The following is a 27,764-nucleotide window of genomic DNA, read 5'->3' on the forward strand; positions in this document are numbered from 1 at the left end:
TTGGCTTCTCTCATCTGGGCTACTTCGAGAATTTTCATCAGTAGGAATTCATCTGTCTCTGGTTCTTTCCTTCCTGCCTGGATTTCAAATTGGGCAGAACCAGAGGTAAAGACCAGTGCCATGTCTGGACACTGAGGAACACGTTCTCATGTGGCTTCACTGATGCATCTCCACCCTGTTGCTCACTGAGTGCAACTCCTGAGCACAAGATGCCAAGGCAAAGACCAAAGTCATTCTCCCTAGTTATACATGCAGGATGCCTATACACCACCTACTAGAAAAAAATGCTTCCCTCTGAACATTCACACTGACACTTGCAGACTCCAGTACAGAGTCTGTGTCCCAGTCAGAAATTCAGAGCCTTTCCCACTAAAATAAAAAGGGTATCCATTGGACAGATGGAAATGAAAGCAAACGCACTGCCCTAAATACAGGTGAACCACAGGAATGAGGGTTCTCAAGCCAGCCGCTGCCTGTGTATGCTGCAAACACTATATTGTACTGCTCCCAAGCTTCTGCTGGAAATCAAGGGGAAGGTTTTTCACCATGTTAAAGTGATATTGCTCTATTAAGAGAAACTAGAGTGGTGCCTATTTATGCCAATTGAGTGTCTGATCCCTGTTTAAATGCCCTCATCTCAGCAAAAAAGGAAAAGGGAGAAAAGAAGAAATAAAGGAAGTTGGATTGGCTATTGGGATGGACAAGAAAAGGTGTTCCTCAGAACCAAAAAGTTATGAAGTACCAGTTTCAACCTTTAGCTCTCCCGTGGCAATTACAGGCAGAAAACAGCTGAAAGGAGGAGAAGGGAAGAAGAGCTTAAAATTGGGATGTTTTGAGATCTTCCTCTATGGAACAAACTGAAAGCATACTGCAGCTCCTGCAAGGTTTCTATCTGCACACATCAGCCAAGGAGCCACAGAGCTGAAGGGTTTGTTCTCACTCTGCTGTAGATCTGGTCTCATCCTGCTTTCAGTGGCACCAGGGCAAACAAGGGTGGCTCCAGGGAAGACAGTCAAAGGATCACAGTCAACCGAACATACTCTGGGACCCCTAAAACTGGATTTCAACTTGCTATGCTGTAAAATAATCAGTCAGAGAATCTGAAAGCTTGAAGTATTTAACATTCAGGGCATGTGACTGCAGAGTGAGTGCAACTTCCACGTTGAGTGTGTGGTATAATAAAATTTCAGGTCCTGTCTGTTCCTGTTCATTGCTTTTCTTGCTCCATCTTTATGACTGCATAAATCACAATTATTTTGCAAACTCACTGAATACTGAACTGATGTGAGATACAGAGTTCTCCACGTACAGACGCGTGCTTGCCAAAAGGCTGTGACTAACATCACAGCAGAGGCTGTCCACTGGTGCTACACAATTGTGCTCACTTTTCCTTAGGATAACTTCATTACAGAAGTAGACTAGCAAGAGTAACACTCTATATTTTAAATACAGAATCCCAGTTCTGCAATGTATAATAAAATCTTTAATATGGAGTATTTTCACCCCAAAGCCTTAGGATTTGTATACCAACAAAAGAAAGAGTCGTTGTAATACACTATGTTTCACCACTTGGATTAACCTGGGGTTTCATTTACTGATCCAGCTTCAGAGGACTGAAGTGAAAGAAGTTCAAACATTCCACAGACTCTTCTTCCATCAGCTTTTAAAGCAATTGTGTCTTCCCCAGCTTCTGTACTTTTTAATTAACAGAAACAAATCCAAAGAATCCCTCCCACCACAAATATTGTGTGAGTGTATTTGAGTAAAAGCACTGATTATTTGTTGGTATGGTGCTGCATCCATCAGTCTTAAATAATCATAAATAAAAACATTTGTGCTATTCTTTGGTACATTTCTGTCTGTTTAAACCACAGCTGAACTTTTACATTGTACAAACAAAAAATTGCACTTTTATCTTCTAGAGAGTCTTGCTCCAACAGACTTTCAGCTGAAGGATTCTTTATTGTACTCAAACCTTGTCCCATAAGAGTTGCTGCTGTTGCTCAGTTTATGAAGTATCTTGGAGATTTTGTTTGGTCCACAGCAGAAAACTCCAATGGTCTTCCTGTTTAAAAAAAAAAAAAAGAGGGAAGGGGAAGTTATGACATTGTGAATAAACACTAATTTCCAATAATAGACAGAAGTGGATCCTGGCCTCATGATATTATACATACAGATTTTAAGGTGAGAACAGTTCACTAGATGATACAGTTAATTTTACTGAAGCCACCACATCTCTCCCAAGTATCCCTACAACAAACTCTATTATTTATCTGACTTAGACAATGCTGGAAGAAGTGCTTCATCTTAGTATCACAATACCAAATTATGAAATATGAGTATTTTTCACTCTATTTTTTTTCCCATGATTAATCATTTTTTTGTTAAAAATATGTCTCACTGTAAAGACTTCCTTAGTGTAACTCATGAATTACACAAGCATATCTAGTCACTAACAGTGATTCATTACACTAATGAAAACAGAGCACTACTAACCCATGATTATTTCTGGCAGCAATAGAATAATTTTACTACTTTACTTTCACATTAGCATGCAGTTTTTTCTTCAACATCTATATTGGGAAATCTCATAAAAAGTCAAACACAGAGTATGACCCTTGTTCATCATTCATAGATCTCAGCCCCTCACTTTTTCATACCACTCTACTGACAACAGCTCTTTGCTCTCTGGTCACCTTTAAAATAGGCTGTAAGTCAGACTCACAGTCGTACAGCATTTTAGGGCTCAGAACTGTAGCCAACATCAGAACAAAGCACATCCACCACAGCAGGACTGAGCCATTCACAATATTCACTATCATCCTTTTTTTAAAGATGAGGAGAGGGAAAGGAAGCAGGGAAAGACAATGCAGTGCTGCCTTTTCTGTATAATGAAAAAAAAATCATCTTCCTGCTGAAATTATGCCAGTACAGAAAAAGATCTAAAAGATTTACTAGGATGAAGAAAAAGCATACAAGAGGGAACATGGCTCTAACTATTGTGATCTACAGCACTCACCAAGAGGATGGAGATTTGGGTTCTGGGTTCTGCTTCCAGGACTGTTTAGATATTTTATCCAGTAACTATTTAATACACAATATTTTAGCATATGCAAGATAATCAAATTCAGTTTAAAGCTTCCTGTACATGTGTTTGATGACAGGAGGGAACTAAGATAAGAAGAAATCTTTGGTGCATACTGCCATGTGTACATGCCAGGTGTCAGGCAGCTGCTGCAATAGCATGGCAGTGCACACTGCACCAGTGCACAGCAACACTGGCAGGGTACAACTGAGCACTCAAGCACCAAAAATCACCAAAAAGTTATGCAGGTAACTGCAGTGGTGTCCTTGTGCAGGCACCTTACAATGCATATTTTAATTGTCTTCAAGGACATAATTTCTCATATCAATCCATGGCAAAGTCATAAGTCATACTTTTCTCACCCTTATGTTTATCTATTAAGCTTTCCTGTTCTGGCAGTACTTTTAATGGCAATGGGTGTTGTGCTGGTGGCTGAATTTGCTGTAATAATGAGAGAGCTGTTGCTTGTTGCTCTCAAATAAGATTCCTCAGCACTTGCAGACTCTGAAATCCCTCTAAGCTGTGCCCACTGGAGAAGAAGGATTAATGAGCTGCCAGCAAGACTCTCTCTGTCTTCTATGTCTTCTACTGTGCATTTAATTGAAATAATAAATGTTGCTGTTGGGTTTGGATTTTTTCTTTTTTTTTTTTTTTTTTTTTTTTTTCTTTAGTTAAATTACTACAGTGAACTGATAAAATAAACCCCAAAGAGTTTGGCTGTCCCTCTCCCTTTAATTACATATAAACAGCCAACGAAGTAAATACATACTGCCATTGTATTCCCATCCCTGCAACATCCTTCAAAGGTATACAGATTTTTTGGCTAGTAATCAGAATCACAGGAAGGTTAAATGATTTGCCTGAAGTCACACAAGAGACACATGGCTAACATCTCCTAAAACCCAGCTGAGTCACTGCTCTGTACAGTGAGCCACAGGCTCTCAGACTGCCTTCCTGGGATACCCGCCATCAGCACCTAGTCTGGACACTCCTTCACGCACCATCTACCTTCCTCCCTTGTGTTCCTGCCTGCAGATGCCTCCCCCCCCCCTCCTGCCTGGCTGCTGGAACACACACAGAAAGGTGGCTGACGAAAGCTACTACATGGAGCAGCACATTACTACCCTGAGCTGATAGCTTTAACTGTTTACCTATCACTTGTTTGAGACAAAGTTTCACTTTGTGGCTTAGGTGAAAACAGGCAGCTGTGTAGTCCTATGTCTGAAAATCTTCAATAATACCATTAAAATGTTTACAGTTAAGGAAACTATGTTACAGGCCATTCTTTGTAATAATTATAAACTTCAGTACAGAATTTACTGATTCAGAACACTAAGCAAGTAACTCTGTGTTCCTATGGGATGAGTAGTCGGCACATGTTCTTACATCCATTTTACAAACAGCAGGAGTTGAGAGAGAGAGAGAAATTAAATACTTTGCTGCATTGAGAGACAGAGTCAGGACTTGAAATGTTCCTCTTTTAAATCCCACATTCTTTCCTAGAGAGAAGTTTCTCCTTTAGAAAACATGAGAAATGTATCATGGTGCTCCATGCTTTTTTCTCCTACAAGTATTCATGTCTTTCTCTAGGTTCTTCTCTACTTGGAAAAAAGCACATGCTCTTTTAACCTAAGCAAACTGAGCATGGTGCAAACTTTTCATCCAGGACACAACTGAACGGGAAAAAGGCTGTTGCTCCATTCCCTCACAAAAAAACAAGACCAGTAATTTATTACATAACTGTTCCAATTCAGATTGCTGGGTCTGCAGATGTCATGTGAAATATGAACAGTAGATGGCATCTGCTCCTCTTGTCCCGAAAATCAAAAAGGATCAGGAACCTGATGCTGGGTCGCCCCATGTCACGCTCTGAAGGTCTGGCAAAGCTCAGACACTTACAAATGCACTTTGCTTATTTGGGACCCATACAGCAAAAACAGCAACAATTCACAAAGCACACAGCAATCAGACAGCTACACAGAGAGAGAGAGAGAGCTTTGCCAGCTGCCTGTTTATTTATATTCAGCTTTTCCTAAAATCACAAGATAAAAACTGGAAAATATCTTGGCTGCCCATAAACAAGCCCAAGGGGATGATTGCAAATGTGAAAGTCTGAACACTGGCACCAGATGTTGGAAACAACTTGATTGACCTGTTTTGCTTTAGTTTGGTTTTTTTGGTCTCTGTAGAGCAGCAGGGACATTTAGGTGGAAAGTTACAGAGAAATAAGAACTGAAATAAAGCTAGTAGCAGACCTGGAAATTGAACTAGTGGGAAAAACTGAAGATCCCATCTCAGTCAAGGAAATATGGAGAATAATTACCTACAAAAGGTAAATTTCTGCAGGACAGCTGAGGTTGTCAAAGGCTTCACTACTGTACACCGTTACAAGTAACTACATCTATAGATACAGACCTATATAAACCTTGATAAAGAGATGACAAAGAGGGACAAAGCCTACATCTTAGCAAGGTAATAAAAAGAGAATATTATTTTGGTATTAAAGACACCTAGCTTGAAAATGGCGGCCCAATTTCACATCAGGTGGACCTGATGTGAAAATGCAGAGGAAATGGTACTTGAAGTCTAATTAGGAGTAATGCAATGGAAAGCAAAAAAGAAAAATCAAGTATGACTACTACTACTACTACTACTACTGGCTTAATCTAAATTATGTGCTCTTACATCCTTGGAGGGAAGTGGCAGGAACCTCATCATTTTCATCTTTTAAAACTGCACTCATATAGTTAAACAAAGACATTAGAATAGAGCATAAAAGGTCAACAACACACTATACAGAGATCTTTGAGCCCAGAGAGTCAGCTTGGTTCTCCTTCTCTTTTTTTCCCATGGTTCTTTGCTCTAAATCCCTTCTCTAAGTGTGAAAATTCTACTAGAGACGTAGCAGCCTGTGGGGCATCCTGCTCACAACATATTACCTGAATCCAAGACAAGTATTGTCAGCAGCTCACACTGTCACAATGATACATTTGGCACTCAGTATTTCTCAAGAACCAGGTGGACTAGTGTCCCCTAGTCATATCTAGCCTCAGAAGAGAAGAGTCAACAAGCCATGGGCAGATTTCACTTTGCAAGTGCAAGAGAGGACAAAAAGTTCTTGAGGGAAAGTTCTGCAAAGCACCTCTCAACCTGATGCACCCAGATTACTATCAACAGCTACTCAGGGGGAGTTTGCTCCCACACCACTGCCTTTGCCAGAAGTGGATTAGGGAAGATTCACACAGTTCCTTCTTCAGATCAGCTTTTCAGGCAATAAAATGCCAGTGGCAGGTAAAATACTCAACCAACAAAGTTGGATTTGAACAAAGACATTCCATATGCATGTCTTATCTGCTTTACACTTGTCTTGTTTCAGACCATAACATGCTTTCCCAGCACAGTAAAAAGGCATTGCCAGGTTTTAACAGAGACTAAAAAATAGCTAGAAATACCCAAAACCAATAAATCTTCTAAATAAAAACAACACAGGTAATTCAAATTCTTCCTTGTGAATTCTGTTGGTAAGCTAGCATTACAAATCATGAATCAACAATTTTAAGAAATGTAATTTTATATAAAGAACCAGCATATGCTGAAAGCAAGACACTGCCACGGACGAGAACATATGTAATCTCTGTGCAGTGAGATGGAAATCTGCTACTTTTATTTTCTGAGCCACTGAACATCTCAACTACACGAGAAGCTGAACTGCTCTGAACATAAAAAAAAAAACGTGTTTCAGTTTATATAGGCTATCTCTCAGCAAGATAAATCTCAGAAATATTTTCATACAAACATAGCTAGAAACAGGTATGCCCAGCTATCCAACTGTGGCATCCTTCAAGTGGACGAGCACTTACCTCCTATTGCACTTTGCTATGTCATCAAACAGGAGCTTCCAGCGGGGTCGTCCAATCAAAAGCCTGGAGTTTAAAGCTTGATATTTTTCACCAATTATTTTCTGCAAGAAACAAAAAACTCCATTCTGCCTGATTTGCAAATTGCCTCATACCACCCAGGGCTCCCATTTCTGCTATTGGCTGACTTGCCAGATTGCTGAGGTGTAAAACCTGAGCACAAATACCAAACAGTTGTGATGGGAACTGCAGCCATTTTATGCACCAATACCTCTGCTCAGTATCTTTTCAATGGCTCTCCTTGGTGTTAGTTATACATTGTCCCTCATGCAGCTGCTCATTAATTTCCACATTACTTTTAAACCAATTTATTTAATCCATAAAACAATTACTATGCTCCTGTTACTCATTCCCACACTGGCTTTTAATGCTAAGCTGGAAGAAATGCTACTGATGCAAAAATCATATTTTTGTCTGAAGTCTTTTTTTTTTAAACTTTGTACAAGTAACTATTAAGATGACTAGGTCTGAAAAAGTAATGAGGGAAATCTTACTTTTCTCCCTGAGAGTAGTTTGCCAGCTGTTTTGAGCTGCTGTAACAGCAGAAAGCAGCCAAAACTGCTCCCCAGATGGAACCCATTCCATTCCAGAATGCTAACTCACCAGCATTTTGATAAGGTGAAATGCCCTCCCATTGCAGGGCACAACCCTGGGTTTGCTATCCTAACACAGCAGCAAGAGACAGAGTTATACATTATCTAGGCTCCCACATTCCCTCCCTTGCTGAACAACCCGAAACACTGCTCACACCAATGCCAACACAGTCCTGGCCAACTCAGCCTCCTTTGGGCTTATATAAAGAAGAGGCACTTGCTGCAGGGTGAGCTCTTACCACACAGGCACAAGGGCTTCTCACAAAGGGAGCAAGAAGTGCAACTGCCCGAATTTTGGCAGCAGTCAGCCCTTCGGACTAACATCAGTGAACACACCACCTGTATGGCCATGGAAACTTAACTCCTCCTTGAGCAATTATGAGCAGCGCTATGCTTCATGGCAGTTTTGTTCAACAGAAACAAAAAAAAGTAACTTTAAAGAAGTACTTCAATCAAAAAGCTGACTTAAATAAATTCAGCAGCTGCTTAATTAGTATCACGACGCAGTATTAGTATACTATATAGTATCAGAAAACTCCCTTTGAATTGACCATTATTTCACTTTCCCTATCTTGCATTGCAGTCCTGCTTCAGGTTTTAATTTTAACCTAACAATTACATATCAGGTTCATCAATTAGGCATTTTCAAGCATTCCATTTTCATCAACATATGTTGTCCAGGCATTACATTTGTCATAGTCATAACTACTGTAGCTATCACATCAATTAAACTACAGGATTGTGTTCCTACCAGAGCTGTGAATGTTATGCGATCACCTGATAGGAGGCAGATTAAAATCCTTTGGGCAAGGTTTTCCACTGCATTTCATGTTTTGCAGTAATTGTTAGGCTTGGCTCTGGGCCCCCTGTAGTCAATGGAAAGCTTCCTGACACGGCAGAGTAAAGACTTGTACCTAGGCTCATGTGCTAGATAATGTAAAATGAAGATTGCAAGCAAAAGTAGTTACAGGACGTGCCAAGAGCTGGGGAATTAGCCCGGTGTTAGCATTGGCAATACATGTCAATTGACAGTTCAGTATAATTTCCAGTCTTACACATCAAGAAATTTCTACCTTTCATCTATATATGAGACAATGAAATAAAAAGCTTTTAAAAATAGCTAGGTCCTTTCACAATATATATGAGAAAATAAGATTTGAGCTTGCAAGTTCCTAGAACTATTCTGGTTTGGTTCTTAGCCCAGAAACTATGCAGATTTCCCATCAAACACGGCCAGCTGTCTGGTCTGTGGCCTGGCCTGGAAGGACCTTGTTCCTAGAAAAGGAAGATATAGATTTCTGTCTAATCAAGTAAAGGGTACTGCACTAGACTCTCTTAATGCTGTGGCGATGAACTGGCTGTCTTGCTCTATTAATGAATCAGTCACCCGAGTTTACGGCCTCATCTCCTGTTTTTACCATCTGCAGTAATCCCCTTCTGCCTTTGACTGACAGTTTGCATTGCCTATTACTCCAAGGTCTAGTTTAGTTTACAAACAACATTTGGCCACATACCTGTATTCCATCTGTTTGACTGAGGTACAGCTGGATATTTATATAGTCTGGCCGATTCTCCTGCCAAAGCTGGGAGGATGATAAAAACAGCTAGTGAAATAATATTCTTTTTCTTAATGTAAGTGTGAAGTCACTTGTGCCTACTATGCTGAGGTACATGGGTTTCAGCATCAATGAAGTAAGCTTTTTAATGAAGAGGATGTGCTTATATAGCACATCATGCTGTGTAAAAAATAGTATTTTAGGACGCTATACGGCTCTTAAAATATACTTGAAATTGTAAATCCCACTCCCTTCTCAATCTGCCTACTAGCCAAATGACTAAAGGCCACTCAAGGCTTCCCAGACTGCATACACTGCTTCTTCCATCTCATAAAGTAGTCTGGACACAGGTAAGTGTCCAGTCTACTGGAACTTGGAACTTGGAAACACTGCAATGAAACATGGGTGATGGATACTCAAACTGTTTTTTGCAGTTCCAAGAATAAATGAAGCCTGGATCAGGCAGCCCAAGCTACTGCTGGAGCTCACTCATTTTGAGCAAGGCTGCCATTCTCTCTACAGAATGCCAGGTGTGTGCTGTGGGCATACCTTGCATTTAAGTTGTCAGGATCCCTCCAAACAACACCCATTACCTTGTTATGCAACATACAGAGCAGATCTGCAAACCAGCGGAAAGACTCAATGTCCCTGCACACCCAAATGAAGTAGAGTCTTCTGAGCTTGTAGCATTTCCAGCCGTCACTTGAAAATAAAATGTGTGGGTAGTTAAAAATTATAATTTAAAAAGGAAACATTAATTAGGATGCTTTATAGTTATTAATGGAAACATGAAATTCTTTTAGAAGCTAACTGCTAAGCTGCTCTTCAAGCTAGGACATACCAGCCGCTGAATTGACCAATTCGGATTATCCTGAGAATATTAAATATCTAGCACAGAGCTAACAGCCATCATAGACACTGCTTCCACACTAGGAAGTTCTCAGCTATACAGATGATTTGGGCAGCAAGTATGGACTCATGTATCATCATCAAACTTTTATTTCAAAGCAAAGGAGACATTCTAAGTTCAAGTGTATTATGTCAACGCTTTATTAGGTTTATAAAGAGGCCTTTAAGTGGAAAATATTGACAAATGCAATCATGTCAGGACTTAATTCTGCCTTTCTATGTGAAAGGCTCTGGTTGATTATCATTAATACTGTAGCAAAATCACAAAGACCAAATGAAATCAGAGCTCCATTGTGTTAGGGAACTGTGTGATATATTACAGACCTCAGAAAATGCTGGTGGATAAAGTGCAGCCATGGGGAGATTCTGGCATTGCATTTAGAATCTCATGTCAGATTTCTAATTCATTTAAAACACAAATAAGTACAAAGGAAGGATTTGAATGAACTGGGAAAGAAAACAGAAATAAAATTATCCTGATGAATAATGAGTTCAAATAAAGCACAAGTATTCAGGAAGCATTTTCTTAGATAGCCAACAGTGTTTTTTGTTGTTCTGATCACTGAAATGGTCAGTGCACATTTTCCTCCGTTTCCTCCTAGAATGATTTTCAAATAGAGAAGGCCACAGCCTGTTCTCTTAAAATGCCAATCCAAGGAGTCAGACCTGGTTGAAAAGTTTCATGATACATCTCACCATACCCACTGTACTTTATTCCAAACTGTAGAGTTGCTGGCATATCCAGTCAAGATATATGGTTAATAGATCTATATAAGTGATGGCTCCAACCAGTGTCTTGCCTCCCCATACCTCTGCCCTGACGAGCAAGGATGGAGACACCGGCAGCACCTCAGCAGCACATAGAACTGAGAACTCACCTTTCATGTAAACTCCCCAGAGAGAGTAAAAAAAACTGCATTCAGACTGGGGAGTACAGTGTCTTTCATGTCATGATTTCCAATTTTTTGTTAACTGCTGACTTTCCAAACACGATTTCCTCCATCTCTTTCTGACTGCCTAGACTAAGACAAGCACTTAGGAAAGTCACAATCTGGTCAGATATGACAAGAGAACTATAAGCAGTAGCAAGGAAAATAAGTGCCTTTCACCATAAAAAGGGATAAAAGAAGAGGAAAATGCAAGGCATTTTGTATTGAAATGCCCAAGTTCAGTAACAAAACACCACTCTCAGTGATGAAACACTGCAGCTGGACAAAGAGGCTGGACTGCAAGACTTCATCAAACAAGTCCAGCATAGATTTAAAATAGCACCCCAGACACATATGCCTGGGTCTACCTCCAGCAGGATATATTGTGCAGGAGAGGTGCAATACCCCATTATAACCCCCATTTCTTGTGTGTTTCTGTGTTACACTGCCCATAACAGCCATTATTTACAGACTCTTGTGCATAAAAGCCTCTAGCTTTCCACAAAGCACATCATAATTTCTTAAAATAGGGCACAGGGTTCAACAGCAAAGTGGAGGGAAGGGCAGGGGCATGAATCAAATTATGTACATACAACAGGAAATCAACAGAGCAGGAAACAAGATTTCAAGGACAGACTTTGGATCTCTCCTAGACCTGAGTGTCCTTGACACAACAGGACTGGCCTGGCTGCTCTGCAGAGCTGGCACCATCAAGCACTTTGCATGTTCATACCTGCCAATATCTGCTTCCAAGACAGGGCAAAGACACACACAGATAAGCCACTAAACCAGTGTCTTGTTGATGTTTAAATACTGAGGAGGGAAGCAGACTAAGACTGTTACTTTTCCCCGGAATGATTCCCTTGTATATTGTACAGCGCACAAGGGGAAGAGCAGCTAAAAAGGCAGGTTATGGAATTAGCTCCTTGGAAATCAATTTATGGATTTATGCAAATAAATGGACATTGCAAAATCCTTTGGACACTACCATTTTCTTGCAGTGTCTGTGAGAATTCCTACAGCCTCAGATAACACACTGGTAGAGGCAAACATCCAATTACCTGCTGCTGGCCCATTTTTGTGTTCTGTGGCATTTTTGCTAAATGCTATCTGGGATAATCCATCACAAGGAAAACAGTCATTTAATTCACCTGAACCCCAGCCTTTCAGCAAAAATGTACCTGGTTTTGAAAGAGTGATCCATATGCTCTCAAGGAAAGAAAATGAGGGAGCCCAAGATGGTCTTTGGGGGCTGCAGCACTATGAGATACACAAGACTAATAACTTTCAGTAGCACTTGGCACTGTCAGGTCCAGCCCATGCTAAGGACAGAAGAACCTGTACAGCACCTAAATTCCACACTTCAACTTTACTTTGGAGTTAGAGCTGGCATGCTCATCTTACAAGAAATGCTTTAACTATGCTTTTTAAAGCCCTCCCAAAGCCAATTGGCCTCTCAGCCTCTCAGGGAAGGTTTGCTGCTTTGGCTAGCTCTTTATACTGGGCATTTGACACAGGGGTGCTTAACCTGTGACTGGAGCCCTTAACCAGTAACTCTAGCAAAAATAAATAAAATCAATAGCAATCATAAAAGGAAGCCTATTTCACACAGCATAGGATTTAGTGGGAACCATGCAGTCAATGTGACAGAAAAACAAGAGGTGAAAGGTTTAATCTGCATAGAATATCAAAGGCTTTACATTAAAATGTAATTTTAAAATAGAGAGAGAAACAATAAGTGAAAAATAGAAAAATGCATACCTAAAATTTAAACTTTTCAAATGGGGTTAAACATCTGCATACTACATGTATTCAGGTTGATCTTCTTGTATTAAAACCTCAAGCTTAGACATTTAAAAAGTCAAACCAGGCGAGCTGGTTCTGCATTTCCAGCAGAAGGACTGTCACAATTGTTTGACTCCCAGAAACTGTTACAGTACACAGCCTCATCTAAGCTGGGACTAGGGGAATACATCCTGCTGAAGGTCTGTGACTACATTAATCACAGGCTTAATTGGTGGCAGGATACAAAGGGTGGTGATACCGTCCCAGCTCAGGTGCATCTCTGTCACAACTCTTTGGTTACAGAGCTAGTATGAAAGGATTTATTCCCCTTAGGGACATAAATCCCTCTACATCTTTTCAAGGAACCATTCACTTACACCAGTGGAAATTTTCTAAGACCCTCAAAGCCTTTCTGACATGCATTGTTGCTGTACACTGGGGCAAAATGGCTTTAAAGGCTTAAGCTCACTTACAGCAGTGTGTTGAGCACAGATGCAAATGGTGTAACCCCAATACCTCCAGCCACGCAGAGGCTGACCTCGTAGTTCAGGGACTCCTCAAAGGGACTTCCAAAAGGTCCATCCACATACACTCTGCATAAAGAGCAAAAAGCACACTTTTAGAGGAAGCTGTTAAGATCAGACAAAGATAAAGCAAAACAAGCTGGAAATAAAACCCTAGAAAGAATTAGTTTTAAATTTTTATTAGTCTTCAGGTGTAGATTGTGAATTTTTTTTTCCTGGAAAATTTTATGTGGACAGAAATGAATGTACAGGTGGTAAGAAAAACTGTTACCTAAAATCTCTTGGCATGTTCCATGATTAGACAAGCTTTTTTTTAATTGAACAAGTGGAGGTGACTAAATTATGGCTTCCTATTCTGCCTGGTGTCAGAGTGCAAAGAAAGGGCTGTACTAGAAACAATGACTTGGAGGGTCATACGTAGGAAATAAAGCAGTTTGGCTAGGCCTGCCTAGGAGGTTCATCTTATACACATTTTCTGAAGAGGGAGAAAAACTGCTGAGTTTTTCCCCTTTGACTCATGCCTATCATTATTATAATCAATCTGTCCACTTGATTTTAAAGATTATTTAGGAGATTGTGTCCCATTTGCAACCCATTTTTAACACTTCAGATACTACTGGATTGTACATTGACGATAATTTAAAACTTGGCTTTAGGTATTTTCAAAAGTTTGACCTCCTACAAGATTTTTCCTACAGTGCTGACAATCACCCATAGACAGCTCAAAATGTGTGGGCTGTAAGATTTCATACACTCTATTCTACCTATGGAAAACCAACTGCTTACCCTACCTCAGCAACAGATTCATCTTTAGAAACTGCTACAAAGAGAACTTGAACAAGACATTTACTAAAGGCCTGTTCTGTGTATGAGTAACTCATTGGATCAGCACGAGATCAGCATGAGTTTTGCTTAGAAAATTGCTGAACACAGTTCAGCAAGTGTGGTGGGACCAGCACTGTGTGCAGCAGCTCAGGGAACAGTATTTGCCCACAGGTCTGCTGACCAAGAGCAAGCTTTGGCCTGAGTCCACTAAGGAGCTCCAACACACATCAGTTTCATGCACACACTGGCACTTATTGCACAACCAAGCTGCACATACTCCATGTCTAATCAAAGGGCCTAAGCTTCTCCTTTATAACAACAGCCAGAGAATTAAAGGCAGAGAAGACATCTCCTTTCCCAGACAAAGCCTTCCAAACCTCATCTGATTAATTCCTTTGGAGGGATGGATTTTAGCCATAACTTAAGTTCTTAGTCTGATCTCATTTCTTTTAGTTTTGTGGTCTGACCCTTGGCATCATCTCACCAGTCAAGACAACATCTTGTCTGTGTGTCTTTGGCCAATATCGTCCTTTTTAGGAAATTTTTTCAGACCTCTGCTATTGTTGCTTGATATGCCTCATATGTTAGGCTCTTTCTTCTGTGGTGCCTTAATTGAACACAGATAACTACCAACTTTCTGATGGATCTGAAGGATGATCCTTAACTATGTCCTGTCTTACAAACTCCTTACTTGGTGTCCTACCTGGAGAGAAACAGAGAAGACACTGGCCCAGCCACAGACACCATCAGAAGGCATTGGAAATGTTTTAAGCAACCAAATTTTATAACTAAGCCATCTGCAACCTAAATATGCTTACTCTTATTTCTACATTTATAGTCTCTACAGTATTCTACAAATGTTCTCTTGGAGAATCTCAAAGTTTTGCAATGTCAGGTATGTTAGTTCCAGCATGGTGGGAATATTAGAAAAACAAATTCACTCCTTACTTAGGACAGACATATTTTACACAATGGGGCAAAGAAAAACTTAACTGGCCATGTGCATACAATATAAACAGAACTTTAAGTATCTGCTCATTAAATGTTTCCTCTTACATAACATTTTAAACCACATTTACTTAACAAGGCTTTATTTTCCACTAATGAAATTATACCACTGCTGGTGCAGAGTGCAGCAGCAGCTGCTTTAAGAGATCTAAAAGTTGCACTGTTTGACAGAGGAGGTAAAGGAGCAGCTCTTATTTAAATAAACAACAGGGGAAATGTTGAGAAGCAGGTTGTCACACTGAAAAAATCTGGTCAAAGTGATATTCTGAAAGAAGACCAAAAATGTTATGGATTTCAGATGTATATGTAACAGAGATCTAATTTTGGGATGTCAGAGTATGTCAAAAACAACAACAACAACAACAACAACAAAAAAAAAAAAAAAAAAAAACCAAAAAAAAAAAAAAACAAACAAACCACCCTCCAAAAAGAAACCCCCCCCCCCCAAAAACCAAAACAAAACAAAAACAAAAACAAAAAAACCCAAACAAACAACAACAACAACAACAAAACCCCAGAAAAATAACTGGATAACAAAGACCAGCAACCCTGTCATTCTGGCCTTCCTCATATACATCTTACCCTAATCAGCCCCACTTAGCTGGTGAAATCTAGAGAATTGCTCCTAAAGGTATGAAGGGCAAAAGCACAGGCCTGAGGGAAATTCCTTACATTCTGGACAAGCATCATCAACTTTCCTTTGGATACACAAACCCAGAGCCAACATTTTGAGTGAAAAACACAACCTAATGAAACAAAAACAATCAAAGCACGTTTTTCCAGAAATTACCCCAGTGGATATAACAACAGTTATTTATTGTAGAGATGCCACTTAACATAACTGCACTACTTGAAGACTACCTGAATATATGTGTGTATGTCTGATCTCAGAGGGATTAAGAAATTCCTGGAAAGTCTGAGTGCTTCTGAATAATACTGACATGATCAGGAGTGGAAAAATGCAAAACTAGATCTGGTCACCAGAAACCAGTCAAGCACAGTGCATGCCAGAAATTCAAGAAACAGCCTGCAATTAAATATGCATTTTGGTCAGAATGCTCCAGTTTGTGGTCCATTAGCCCCATCTGGCCCGCAAAATATTTCTATTTGCCCACTGCGTCTTCTTCTGAGGGAGTGAGGAGCAGTTGCTTGGACAACAGATGCAGTCAGAGAAGCCAAGGGCCTCCTGCTGTGTCTGCATGTGGTCCAGCACATAGCAGCCAGAAGTCACTGCTTCCAAGTGTGAAAAAGAGAAATGGGGGAAAACCTGGAGAAATATTGCTACTGTGTTAACCCACTCCACCAGAGTGTCTGAAAAGACTGATTCCAAGCTAAGATTTCAGCTGATTAAAGCAGATTCCAAGCTAGAAGATTTTGTTGGAGGTCATAAACATACACTATTTAATTCCATTTTACTACGGGGATAATTTGCAACTGAGAGAAAAGTGGCCCTGATGCCTTAATGGCAGTGGTCGTTTATCCTTTTCTTATTCAAGCCAGTGGAAGCAAGAAACCTCCTGATGGCATATAAAATGGCACAGGCTTGAACAGAGCAGTGATTCATAGACTTCTGCAGAGATTATGCAATTTTTGTTTCCTGTCAACATGTTCCTCCTTTCATTTGGTAGGACAGAAAACTTTTGCATAAGTTCATTACTGAAAATGAAATATCACAGGGCTCAATTAGAAGACAAGGGGGGTAACATGACTTTTTGCTTCTTAAGATGTGGCCCAGATATACCACACTACCATGCTATCCCCCCAGCTTTAATTTAATTAACATGAAGGAAGGGAATGAAATTTTACTAGAAGTTTAGAAATTGTCCCTTCAGGCAAACTCATTCAAATAACAAGTTGTTATTTTCACATGTATTTACTTCCAGTCTTAGGAGTGCTCTTGCTTATTATTGTGGCACAATTTTTTAGCTCAGATAGAGAAAAAAAAGCTCTTCAAAATAGATTACATCACAAAAAATAGCACAGCACATTATAGATGTAAATGTATCAAAGCATCTTACAGATATTTTCTATTTAAAGCACACTTCTATTCTACAGTGCAGTGTTACCAAAATAGCCCAACAAGCACTAAATCAGCTTGTTCCAATGCTGGGCAATGCTAGTGCACTAACACGGGGCTGCCCCTAAAATGTCTCAGGGACACAGGCAACTGCACTGCTTTTGAGATCCAAGTCATTATTTTCCATAAGGAACTGCACAATGATGTGTGGAGATACCTGCTCACACCTCTTGGACTTGGCTCTCAGTGCCATGCTTTACTTCAGGTTGTAGGAGACCTTAGAAAAGATAATGCTTTGATTGTACTTCACAACCCAACAGTAAATGATGTTAGCACTTTTTTTTGCTAGGCTCTCTGGGAGCTACTATAACACATTATCTGGGATATTAGTGCAATAACAGATGGATAGGGGAGTTAAATCAAGAACTTGTAGGAATTTTTAATTAAAGCAGTATCATCATCTGCAAGCTGAATTAAATGCTTGGATACAAAGTACTGCACAGAGCACAAAAAGTGAAATCCTAGTCTGACTGAAGTTTCTGGCAAAGCTGTTACCAATGTCAACTGAAGAAGGATTTAAACCAGCAGCATGAGATTTTATATCCTTGGTATTCAGTTCTTACTAAGATCCACATGAGGTATCTTTGTGTGAGCACACTAAATTCTGGATACAGTCACAAGACACAGTCAATAAAGCTAATGGAGATGAATCCCTCCCCTGATTCCTTATAAAAACATCATTGACATTCTCCGAAATCATAAGAAAATCAACTAAACAACTCTTCTCCCATGCTTGTTCTTCTCTTTTACTTCTCCTACCAAAACCACATCTCAGTACTGATGGATTCAACCTGAGAACTCCATGGAACTGACTGTCTGATGGCTGAAGCAGTTTCCTTATGTTCTTCTTCTGCTCTAACTCTGCTGCACCAGAGATGCAATAATCTCTCTCTGATAACCCACAATATCAGCTTCTACCCCCACATGACAAATATTCAAACAAGTGCCTCCATGTTCCTCCCACACTTTCCTTCATGCCTGGGAGGGAAACATCTGCAGAGCTATTTCATTATCTCCCTTCAAATTCCTTCTTAAGATTCCTCTTTCCTCTGATATCTAAAAAAACAGGCTCCTGATGTGCTCACTGTAGCTCATATTCTGGATCAGTACTGTCTCACTGTTTCCCTGAATTTTGCTGTTTGATTGTATCCGTCTGTTGTCTGCTGTTTCTCCAGCTTAAGCTGGTTTGTCTCTCTGCTGTGTAGCTCTGTCTATCAGAATGGCTTCCTGATGAATGACTCCTTCTTCAGGGCACCAGCATAACAGAGATCAGAGAAGGATTGCTGTAAGCCATTCGAATCTGAAACTTGTATCAGAGACAATCTTTTATAGTCTGCAGAAAGCAAAACAGACTACTGCACTGTTCTAGAACATTTGAGTCCAAGGATCAATTCACATTTTTCAGTAAAAGCCTAGCTACAACAAATTATGAGATTTTTTTCAAAGAAGCTGCATTTACTACTATCAAAGATTTTAAAATATTTTCTGCAGCAAAAATCAAGACAGCCATTTCATTTTATGAAGTCAACATACAATACTTCACAACATTATTTAAGCCTCAATTAATATGTGTACACTCCAACGCTATTTTACCAGAGGGGTTGTGATTATTGACAGCATCTCAGTACCAATAGCCTTTTACAAAAGAACCACTAGTGAACAAAGCATGCAATCCTTGGTTTTTATGGATTTCCAAAATTACAACAGCTTTTCAAGATTTAAAAGTGTCACAAAATGTGACATCTGGCATGTGTGATCAGAAGGTCCCAGGTGTTCTCCTGACACTGTGAAGGATGATGTTTCCATTAAAGCAATCAGCAGCCCCTTAGACAAGTAAGCATGCAAAACCCAGTGGGTCCAATTAAATTTATATACTGTTTTGTGCAAGATTGCAAAGGGCTATGATTCTAATTCAGGTTTCATTAGCCATCCTCTCCTGATTTTTTTAAACTGCTTGAGTTTAATTTCTGGTTGATTATTCACATTATTTTTCCTTACAACTTCAAACGTATTCTTACAGTATGTACTAGAGCTTGTAGAAGTTTCCTTCTCTTTTCTACCCAAGCTGATTCCTTGATCAGCTAGTGAAATATCTGATTATAACAACATGGATGGCTCAAAAAACTATAGAATCAATTAACACAAAATTTTCTTCAAATAGAAACCAGCTAAATCATTATTATTTTTAGAATCCTGTAAGAACCATCAGTTTTAGTACATCTTAGGTCCATTTATTTCTCTCTGACTGGGCAAAACTAAACAAAATCACCTTTATTCATCTTTTTATACTCTCAAGGGCCCAGAGGTAACTAAATAAGAGTTTTCAGCTCTACAACATCCTTAGCAAGATAAAAGTATGTTGAGGGCATGATGATAAGGGTAAGAAAGTGGAACAGCTGAGCAGGCACCATTTTTATGCATAATGCTCCCCCTGTAAATCACAAAATGAGATTCGTGGGTTTCTATGACACACAGTGCAGGTTCGAGAAGATTCCACTGGAGTGGGCTGGAAAACACTAGAGCAGCAGAAGTTGTACGATTACCTTTTGAGAGGAGGACTTGTAACAGAGGAGTGAGGAGGAGGAGAGAAGAAGAAAAGAACCTCCTAACTATGAATGAGATGCTCCTAAAAGCATGGAGATCAAACTACCACTGATGGCAGCAGAGAATAGACTTGTACCTCTGATGGACACCCTTATAAACATGGCTCTTCCTGTTCCTGACTCCCACCGCAATCTGGAAGCAACCTCTCAGATCAAGTTAGTTTCCCTCAAAACTGAATAAAATTATCTAAATATTGCCTGAAGTATTTATGGAGAATCCATATTTCTGACTACTCATTGCTGACTATTACAGGAGAAAAGCAAGTTTACATCATTCACTTACTCCATTAAAAAGGTCTGTAAAATCACTATGAGAACTACAATCAAATATAATTATAAACCGAGGCAACTTTGTTCTCTGAAAGTACATATACTTTCTGTACCAAATTTTTGGGTCAATATTCTTAATTAATGTTGCATTAATTCTTCTCCATAGCAACCTTTTTAAGGTCATTTTTACAAAATGTTCTCAAAATGTATTCCTTTGATTAAAGAACACACAATTTCACTTTATTATAACAAGAAATCCTGTTGTACACCTTTTTCTTACGAATTTCAATTTCTATTTTGTAAAGTGCCTTTCTTTTCTATAAACTTGTGTCCTACCAATTTTGCCTGATGTAATCAAGAAAAATTAAAAGAAGAACATTTGTAATGACTGCACCACCTATTGCATTTTGCTTTTTGAAAATTTATTTGTTACATTATTAAGTGATAAAATGCTGCAGAACAGCAACCACAATGAGGTAGAATGTGCTGGCCATATTTCTCCACAACTCATTCACTGACACAGTAGTTATCCACTTATCTCACTGCAAACTGTATTTGTGCTTTAGAGAAATCCACTTCCATATTTGATATTTTGTCTGTTTCAATATTTACGGGAAGCTTTCTGTTGCCTATACCGCTGCCTTTGGTGGTCATCTCAGAGAGGTGATGCCATCTAACAGATGGCATGGAAGTAGTGCCAATATTAGTCCTCTTCCTCACTTGGTAAATGATACTCACTGAGACAGGAGCATGTCTCCACACCAGTGGAAATACCTGCAGCATCAGTTCCTGTAGAAGCCTGGAAGGCAAGGTGGCTAATGTTCATGTCGCAAACAGCAGCAGCTGGATAGATAGCTGTGGAGCTAAACAAGGATTGTTGGTAGCAACAGCCAAGCATTGTTTGCATTAACGCACTGTGAGAAAGAACAGGATGTGGCTGGAGAAGGGGCCATACAGATGTAGGGCAGCACTTTCCTGGGACAAACATCCTTGTTCTGGCTCCTGGAGAAGAACACAACACAGTACAGCACAAGTGCAGGAGTGACGTCAGAAAGTCGGAATGAAATGTAGGGGGGGATCAATACCACCAAAGACCTCCGACCCCTTTTCATACTGATGCATATTGATGCAACCACATTGCAGATTTCAGATGCTGTTTCAAGTTTTTTGCATCTCTAATTATTATGTATCAACCAGCACTGGAAGTCTAATGCAGTTCCCTCAAGCCAGGGTTTGGGTATTTTCAATAAGTAAGAATGGGAGAACTACATGGGAGTTTAGGACTCAGGAAAGTCTGACAGTACATATGTGAGTTTCACACCCCTGACAGCTCCTTTCCAGTTACAAATATACTCAGGAGACATGTTATACCAAAGGGCAAAATACTTCTTTGGATAGAGTAGGCTGGGGGAAAAAGAAGACCACTCTAGTTGAACATCAACAGTGCCATAGGCTTTCCCAGTCAAGCTCCAGTACACCTTAGGGATGGGAAAAGTTGGCTTCTGCTGACAAATCACAGGATTTAATACAGCTGGCAGAATATCAATCTGAAGACAAGGACAAGCATATCACAGTTCTCTCTAAAGTAAGCCCGCTCGGGCTCTCTGGACTGGATTAAGTAGAGACAAAGAATTCAAAATTAAGAGAATATAAAGCAAAAACACAGAAAGGCAAATCTCAAAACCAATTCTGAAGTTGGAATGAAGCAGTACTGCAATAAAATGGAATCCTTAATACGTGTTAAACCTAAACACAAATATGCTACCTAAAATGTAATACACCCCCTAGAAAAATTTGCCATGTCTCACTGCAAACTCCTTTCTGTCTTAGGGCTTACATTGGGTAAACAAAGTGACTTTGTCTAGTCACAAGCCCATCTTTTATCTGGAGAACTCTCTTTTTAAAACAATGTCTCTCTTGGCTACACTTCCTTTAAGGAAAGATGTTCTCCTAGAGCTTCACATCCTCTGCAGGCTAGTGATTGTGCCTATAGAACTAGGTTTCCCTTGGGCCAGCTTCATGAAGCAAGTCATTATTGGTTTGGGGTCTGTAAAATATCTTTGCTTCAATTTAGCTGCCAGAAAGCCTAGAAAGAAATTCTCTAAATACTCCTCTGACAGTTGAGGAGAGAGGTCTGCAAGATAGTGATAATGCAACTTCAGATGGCTTCCAGATGTTCAGTGATGGTCAGACAAGCTCATTTCCTCATTTCTTATCTGGAAGGGGATAAAGACAACTGGCAAGGCCAAAATGTAAAGAAAGAACACCTGCCTGGCAGTAGAGTGAACCATACACAGTTGGAATAAAATGGCAGACTGAGGATGAGATCACCCAACTTGGAGCAGGAATTTCTGAAGTCAACAGAAGCCTACAGATGAGTCTGCACATAGATTCATTGGCAGAAGCTTATCATCTACCAGAAAATATACAGCATTACATCATAGAGGAGCTCAATGCAGTCCTGACTATCTTGACCTCTTCTTTATTTTTCTCTGACTCTGTTCCAACTTCTTATTTCTAGTTCTGTTTTCCAGAGTGAATGGCCTATTATTGTCTGCAGTGTTCTAGTTTCAGTCCTGCCAAGGCCCTGTATAATGATATTATTATTCATAGGTGGCAGTGTCATTGCTATTACCTTTCTAGCCATACAAAGATGCCTCTGTGCAGCTGCTTTGGGTTATTCAAAATAAAGAAATTTTTATCCCTTGAATTTTTAAATTCCTTCAAGCTCTTACCTTTCTATGTGCTCATATTAACAGAGCCTTACTTTTTAGCATTTCTCTATGAGTTACATTTAAGAAGCTTACAGAGAACAGGTGATCCCAAACAAAACAGGTGAGTGATTTGGTGAGAGACAGAGAGATATGGGACTAGTGTTTAATTACTGTAAATACATAATTCTTTTCCTAACCCTTCCCACCCTCACTTTTCATAAATTTCCTGAGGTCTACAACCTGCTGGGTGTGAGACACTGCTGCAGGACAAGGTGACTGAACAGAACAGAGGCTGGACATCACAGAATGAACACCTCTGGCACAGAGTCAGGGTCTAAGCCAAAGGAGCCTCTCCTGCAAGTTCAATATCACAGAATCACAGAATTTGATATTTTGAGGTTGGATGAGACCTCTAAGATTATCAAGTCCAACCTATGCCCTAACACCTCAACTAGACTATAGCACCAAGTGCCATGTCCAGTCTTTTTTTAAACACATCCAGAGATGGTGATTCTACCACCTCCCTGCGAAGACAGTTCCAGTACTTTATTATTCTTTTGGTGAAAATTTTTTTCCTAATATCCAACCTGTACCTTCCCTGATGTAGCTTGAGACTGTGTCCTCTTGTTCTGTCAGTTACTGCCTGGTGAAAGAGCCCGACCCCACCTATCTACAGCCTCCCTTCAGGAAGTTGTAAAGAACAATAAGGTCACCTCTAAACCTCCTCTTCTCCAGGCTAAACAACCCCAGTTCCTCCAAATGTTGCTCACAGGGCTTGTATTCCAAGCCCCTCACCAGCCTTGTTGCCCTCCTCTGGACACGCTCAAGCATCTCAACTTCCTTCTTAAACTGAGGGGCCCAGAACTGGACACAGCACTCAAGATACGGTCTCACCAACACCGAGTACAGGGGAAAATCAGTTCCTATGAAGCAGGACCCCTGAAGTTGCTCTGCATATATGCAGAGAAACACCACTGGGTGTGACTGGTCTTGTCATTACACAAAACAACTCATGATATGTGAGACTTCTGGCATAAAATCAGTGTCCTGCACCTCCACACTGATCCCCATCACATTTGTCATCATTGTGAGATGCAGATCCCAGGACTGTGTCTCGGGTCTAATCTCAAATGATAGTTTTGACCAATCAGAGAGGAGGAGAAGTTCACACTTTTAATCCCATCTCTCTCATGCTTATCCACTGTCATTTCCAGAATGTCACTTACACCCTCAGTTAATGGTCTTTGTTTTGGTGAAACCAGAAAGCAACACATTCTCAGAACTCTGCTCCATGAGATAGGGTTTAGTTTAAGTTTAATTAGCTTAATGTTTAAGTTTAATTGAGGCTGCACCTCAAATCCTGCGTTCAGTTTTGGCTCCCTCATTGCAAGAAAGACATTGAACTGCTGGAATGAGTCCAGACTGACAAGGGCAATGAAGCTGATGAAGGGTCTGGAGTAAGTCCTATGAGGGGTGACTGAGGGAGCTGGTGTTGTTTAGCCTGGAGAAAAGGAAGCACAGGAGAAACCTTATCACTCTCTACAACTGCCTGAAAGGAGGCTGTAGCCAGTCTCCTCCCAGGCAACCAGCAACAGAACAAAAGGACATTGACTGAAGCTGTGCTGGGGAGGTTCAAGCTGGACATGAGAAGAATTTTTTCACTGAAAGGGTGGTTAAGCATTGGTGCCATCCAGTCACCATCCCTGGAAGTGTTCAAAAAATGAATGCACAAGGCACTACATTAGTGGAATGGTTTAGTTCACTTAGTGATGTTTGGTCACAGGTTGGACTCGACAATCTTGGAGGTTTTGTTCCAACCTTAATGGTTCTATGATTCTAACATTTCACACTTTAAAAAACACAGACAAAAGGCTGTTATAAAGTATGAGCCTAACAATTTCCCCACACCATGTCAGTCTTTCCTATTCAACAATTTATCTTTTGATGAACTGTCTGACATTTCTGCCTATTGCAACTCATTTTCCTTTTCTTCCATCCATCTCCTAAAATCTGCCAGATGATTCAGAAATTTCATTCCATCTGCTCTGGTATACACTATCCTCCCTGGTCCAATATCATCCAAGGATTTAATTAACTTGGTGTTTACATCTCCCTCCTTATCATTCATTATTTGATATATTGAAAGAACACATCCCAAGATGAATTGCTCTCTATTTGATACCTTACTCATTTTAAAACTCTCTCCTTAAGAACTATTTCCTGCTTCCCACCTATCAACATTGACTTTTTCTTAATTTAATACACTGTGCTATATATATATCTAGATAATTCTTCCCTGAATTCTCTATAGAAAAAAAAACTCTGATTCCAGTACAAAACAAATGGCAAAAATGCCACTGAACTACATGATATCAGAATTTAGTTCTGCAGGAGTAAAAGGTGTATTATCAGGCAGAAATACACTACAAAAGTAGATTAGCTTTAGTGGAACAGCTTTTCTGCCGTTTATCCTGCTATGGTGCCTATGACTGCAGGTAGTCAATAGGACATGGGTAGTGCAGAGTGGATGAAATTCCAGCCTTCTAGGTTCTGTGTATCTACTGAACCTCATCTTTGTAAGACCTCACTCCTTATCCATCAGCTGCGAACAGTGATTTAGGTGTTCCACATATCACTTACTTTGCTTCTGTTTAAGGATTCCCTTAATAGCTGTATTTTAAACAAACTGTAAAGGTAAAATTGGACAGACAGGCGAATACTTTCTGGCTGTTCCTCTCTGAGATTCTGAAAACTGCATTAATGTTTTTCCTAATGGCTGCATATATCAACCATTCGCTAAACCACCACTGAACGGTTCTAACATCACTTCAACTACTGTGAAAGTGCCTAAAGATCCCTGATCAAAAGGTACTTCCCCTTTGGTGCAGAAACTTTACAAAGAGCAAAAAGACAAAGGAGGAATGCAGCAGCTTAAGTGCCATGCTGGGATGGACCCAGCCTCTGTCACACCTTTCTTAGGAAAAACTGGGCAAGTCAGCTTGACACTGTGTGACTGTATCTACCTGTTAGACAGAAATGGTTATATTTCTCAGACAGAGACAAGCATTTCAAAAATTACTTCATTAGAAGTTTGTGAGGCCCAAAATACCCTATAATGGTGATCATAAATCTCATCAATAAACTGATCACAATCTTTAATGAGCAAATAAAAGGAAAGAATACAACATTACACAAAGGAGTGTTTCTAGATACTTGTTGTTTTATGGTTTCTATCTGTCCAACTGATGGCTTTCATGTTCAGATCTGACCTGACAGTTTAAAAACGGGTAAGCAACAGCTTCATGTCTCATTGGAGAAGCCTTGCCAAGGCAAACAAATTAAAGAAAGGGTAAAGATGACTGTGGACAAAGCCACCATCCTTGTTATCTCCTTGTTAATCCTATTTCATCAGTTTAGCTAACCTTAGATGACAGTGTTCAAATACCTGAGTACCCATGGGGGTTTTAAACACAAGTGGCCCAATGACAATAAAACCATACATGACTTAGACTTCCTTTTCATATATATTTTTCTGTGAAGCAGTTTTAATGATAACTTCCCTTGAAATTTCATTCTTCAAGGAACCTTCAGTACAGAGATAAAGAGACCCCAGACTCTGCAAAATTGAGATATTTTTGGTTTATTAATAGATACTAAATATCTCAGTCATAAGTCTTCTTGCTGGATATCATAAGAAGGATCGAATACCGGAACAAGTTAAACTTAATTGACTCATAATTGCCAGAATCTGAGTGCAGGGCCAAATAACTAAAAAGAAAGTTAATTTGGTGAGGGGGTGCCTCCAACCACAAACAGGTGGAATAGCCAATGCAGACATAAATTGATTTCTTAAATTCCAGTGGTGCTCTTAAGAGCTGCCTGCAGCCAACCTGCTCTATTTTGCTATCAAATTACTTGCGAGAGACAAATCAAATTTTGATAGCTCCTGTTTGCATGGCTTCTTTAAAGTGGATTCCTTAATTGTAGTGCAAATATGCACCAATTAAAAAAGTTAACATCAACCATAACATATCCAGTTACTGCCATCTAACAACAGAAAAGCAAAATATATACAGATACACACTAACTGTGCTCTCAGACAGTGAGGCATGGCTACTGATGGAGCAGTGAAAGCTAGGAAAGTTCCCATCTCAGCTTGCGCTGACTCTGAAAAGAGGGAAGCAGGGCCTGAGCTCCAGGGACAACCCTTCTGTTGCACTTAGACCTTGGAATTAAGATGTTCAAGTGCTAATGGAATCATGTGTGAAAGAAGACTTGCAGATGCTGAACTCAGCCTGTTTTCTCATCAGGACACAGCAATTCACAAATAAATGAACAAAACATTCCTTCAACCCTCCTTCCTAGTACAAAACAGAGGGAGATGAGGTTGTCCATCAATACCAACACTGTTTGCCTGTCACAGAAGAGCAGCGCCCAGAGGCTCTCATTACAGCATGTGTCACTGAACAAGCTCATTACATTTTGCTCTGCTGATCCCACAAGGTAAATCTGTTATTTTGAAGGAATCTTTCTCTATGTAATATATGGACTGTGCACAAAACAGAAAGTTACATCTGACCCTTCCCTTCCCTTCCCTTCCCTTCCCTTCCCTTCCCTTCCCTTCCCTTCCCTTCCCTTCCCTTCCCTTCCCTTCCCTTCCCTTCCCTTCCCTTCCCTTCCCTTCCCTTCCCTTCCCTTCCCTTCCCTTCCCTTCCCTTCCCTTCCCTTCCCTTCCCTTCCCACTATTCAGAAAACAAACTATAGTAGAGTTTTTCTTCTTTTGCTTCAGTTCAGCAGCCATGTCTGACATATGTGAGTTGATGCAGAATTTCATATTGTCCCCTTGAATCAAAACAGGGCTGACAGAGAGGCTGGCATGTAACAACTGCCCTTCACAAAAAGTCTGCTCTTTCTGGATGGAAAGCAGCACAGCATTTCACTCTGCATAACTTAAATATGTAACCAATGA

The 27,764-nt window shown here is 40.0% G+C and overlaps 1 protein-coding gene across 2 annotated transcripts in view; it reads right to left on the bottom strand.

Annotated features, from left to right (window-relative positions):
• Nucleotides 1–1,926: 1,926 nt before the first annotated feature.
• Nucleotides 1,927–27,764, bottom strand: part of NOX4 (NADPH oxidase 4) — a 96,542-nt gene continuing 70,704 nt past the window's right edge. Inside the window, exons 14-18 of one of the 2 annotated variants that reach the window (XM_053970805.1) lie at nt 13,248–13,367; nt 9,745–9,853; nt 9,110–9,178; nt 6,946–7,046; nt 1,927–2,065 (exon numbers count right to left, since the gene is read on the bottom strand). In XM_053970805.1, the coding sequence (XP_053826780.1) occupies nt 1,945–2,065; nt 6,946–7,046; nt 9,110–9,178; nt 9,745–9,853; nt 13,248–13,367 (520 nt within the window). In that variant the 3' untranslated portion in view covers nt 1,927–1,944. The remainder of the gene's footprint in view (nt 2,066–6,945; nt 7,047–9,109; nt 9,179–9,744; nt 9,854–13,247; nt 13,368–27,764) is intronic. The other variant, XM_053970806.1, reaches the window with a different exon arrangement.

This window comes from Vidua macroura, chromosome 2 (assembly GCF_024509145.1).
Source record: "Vidua macroura isolate BioBank_ID:100142 chromosome 2, ASM2450914v1, whole genome shotgun sequence".
Lineage (NCBI taxonomy): Eukaryota > Metazoa > Chordata > Aves > Passeriformes > Viduidae > Vidua > Vidua macroura.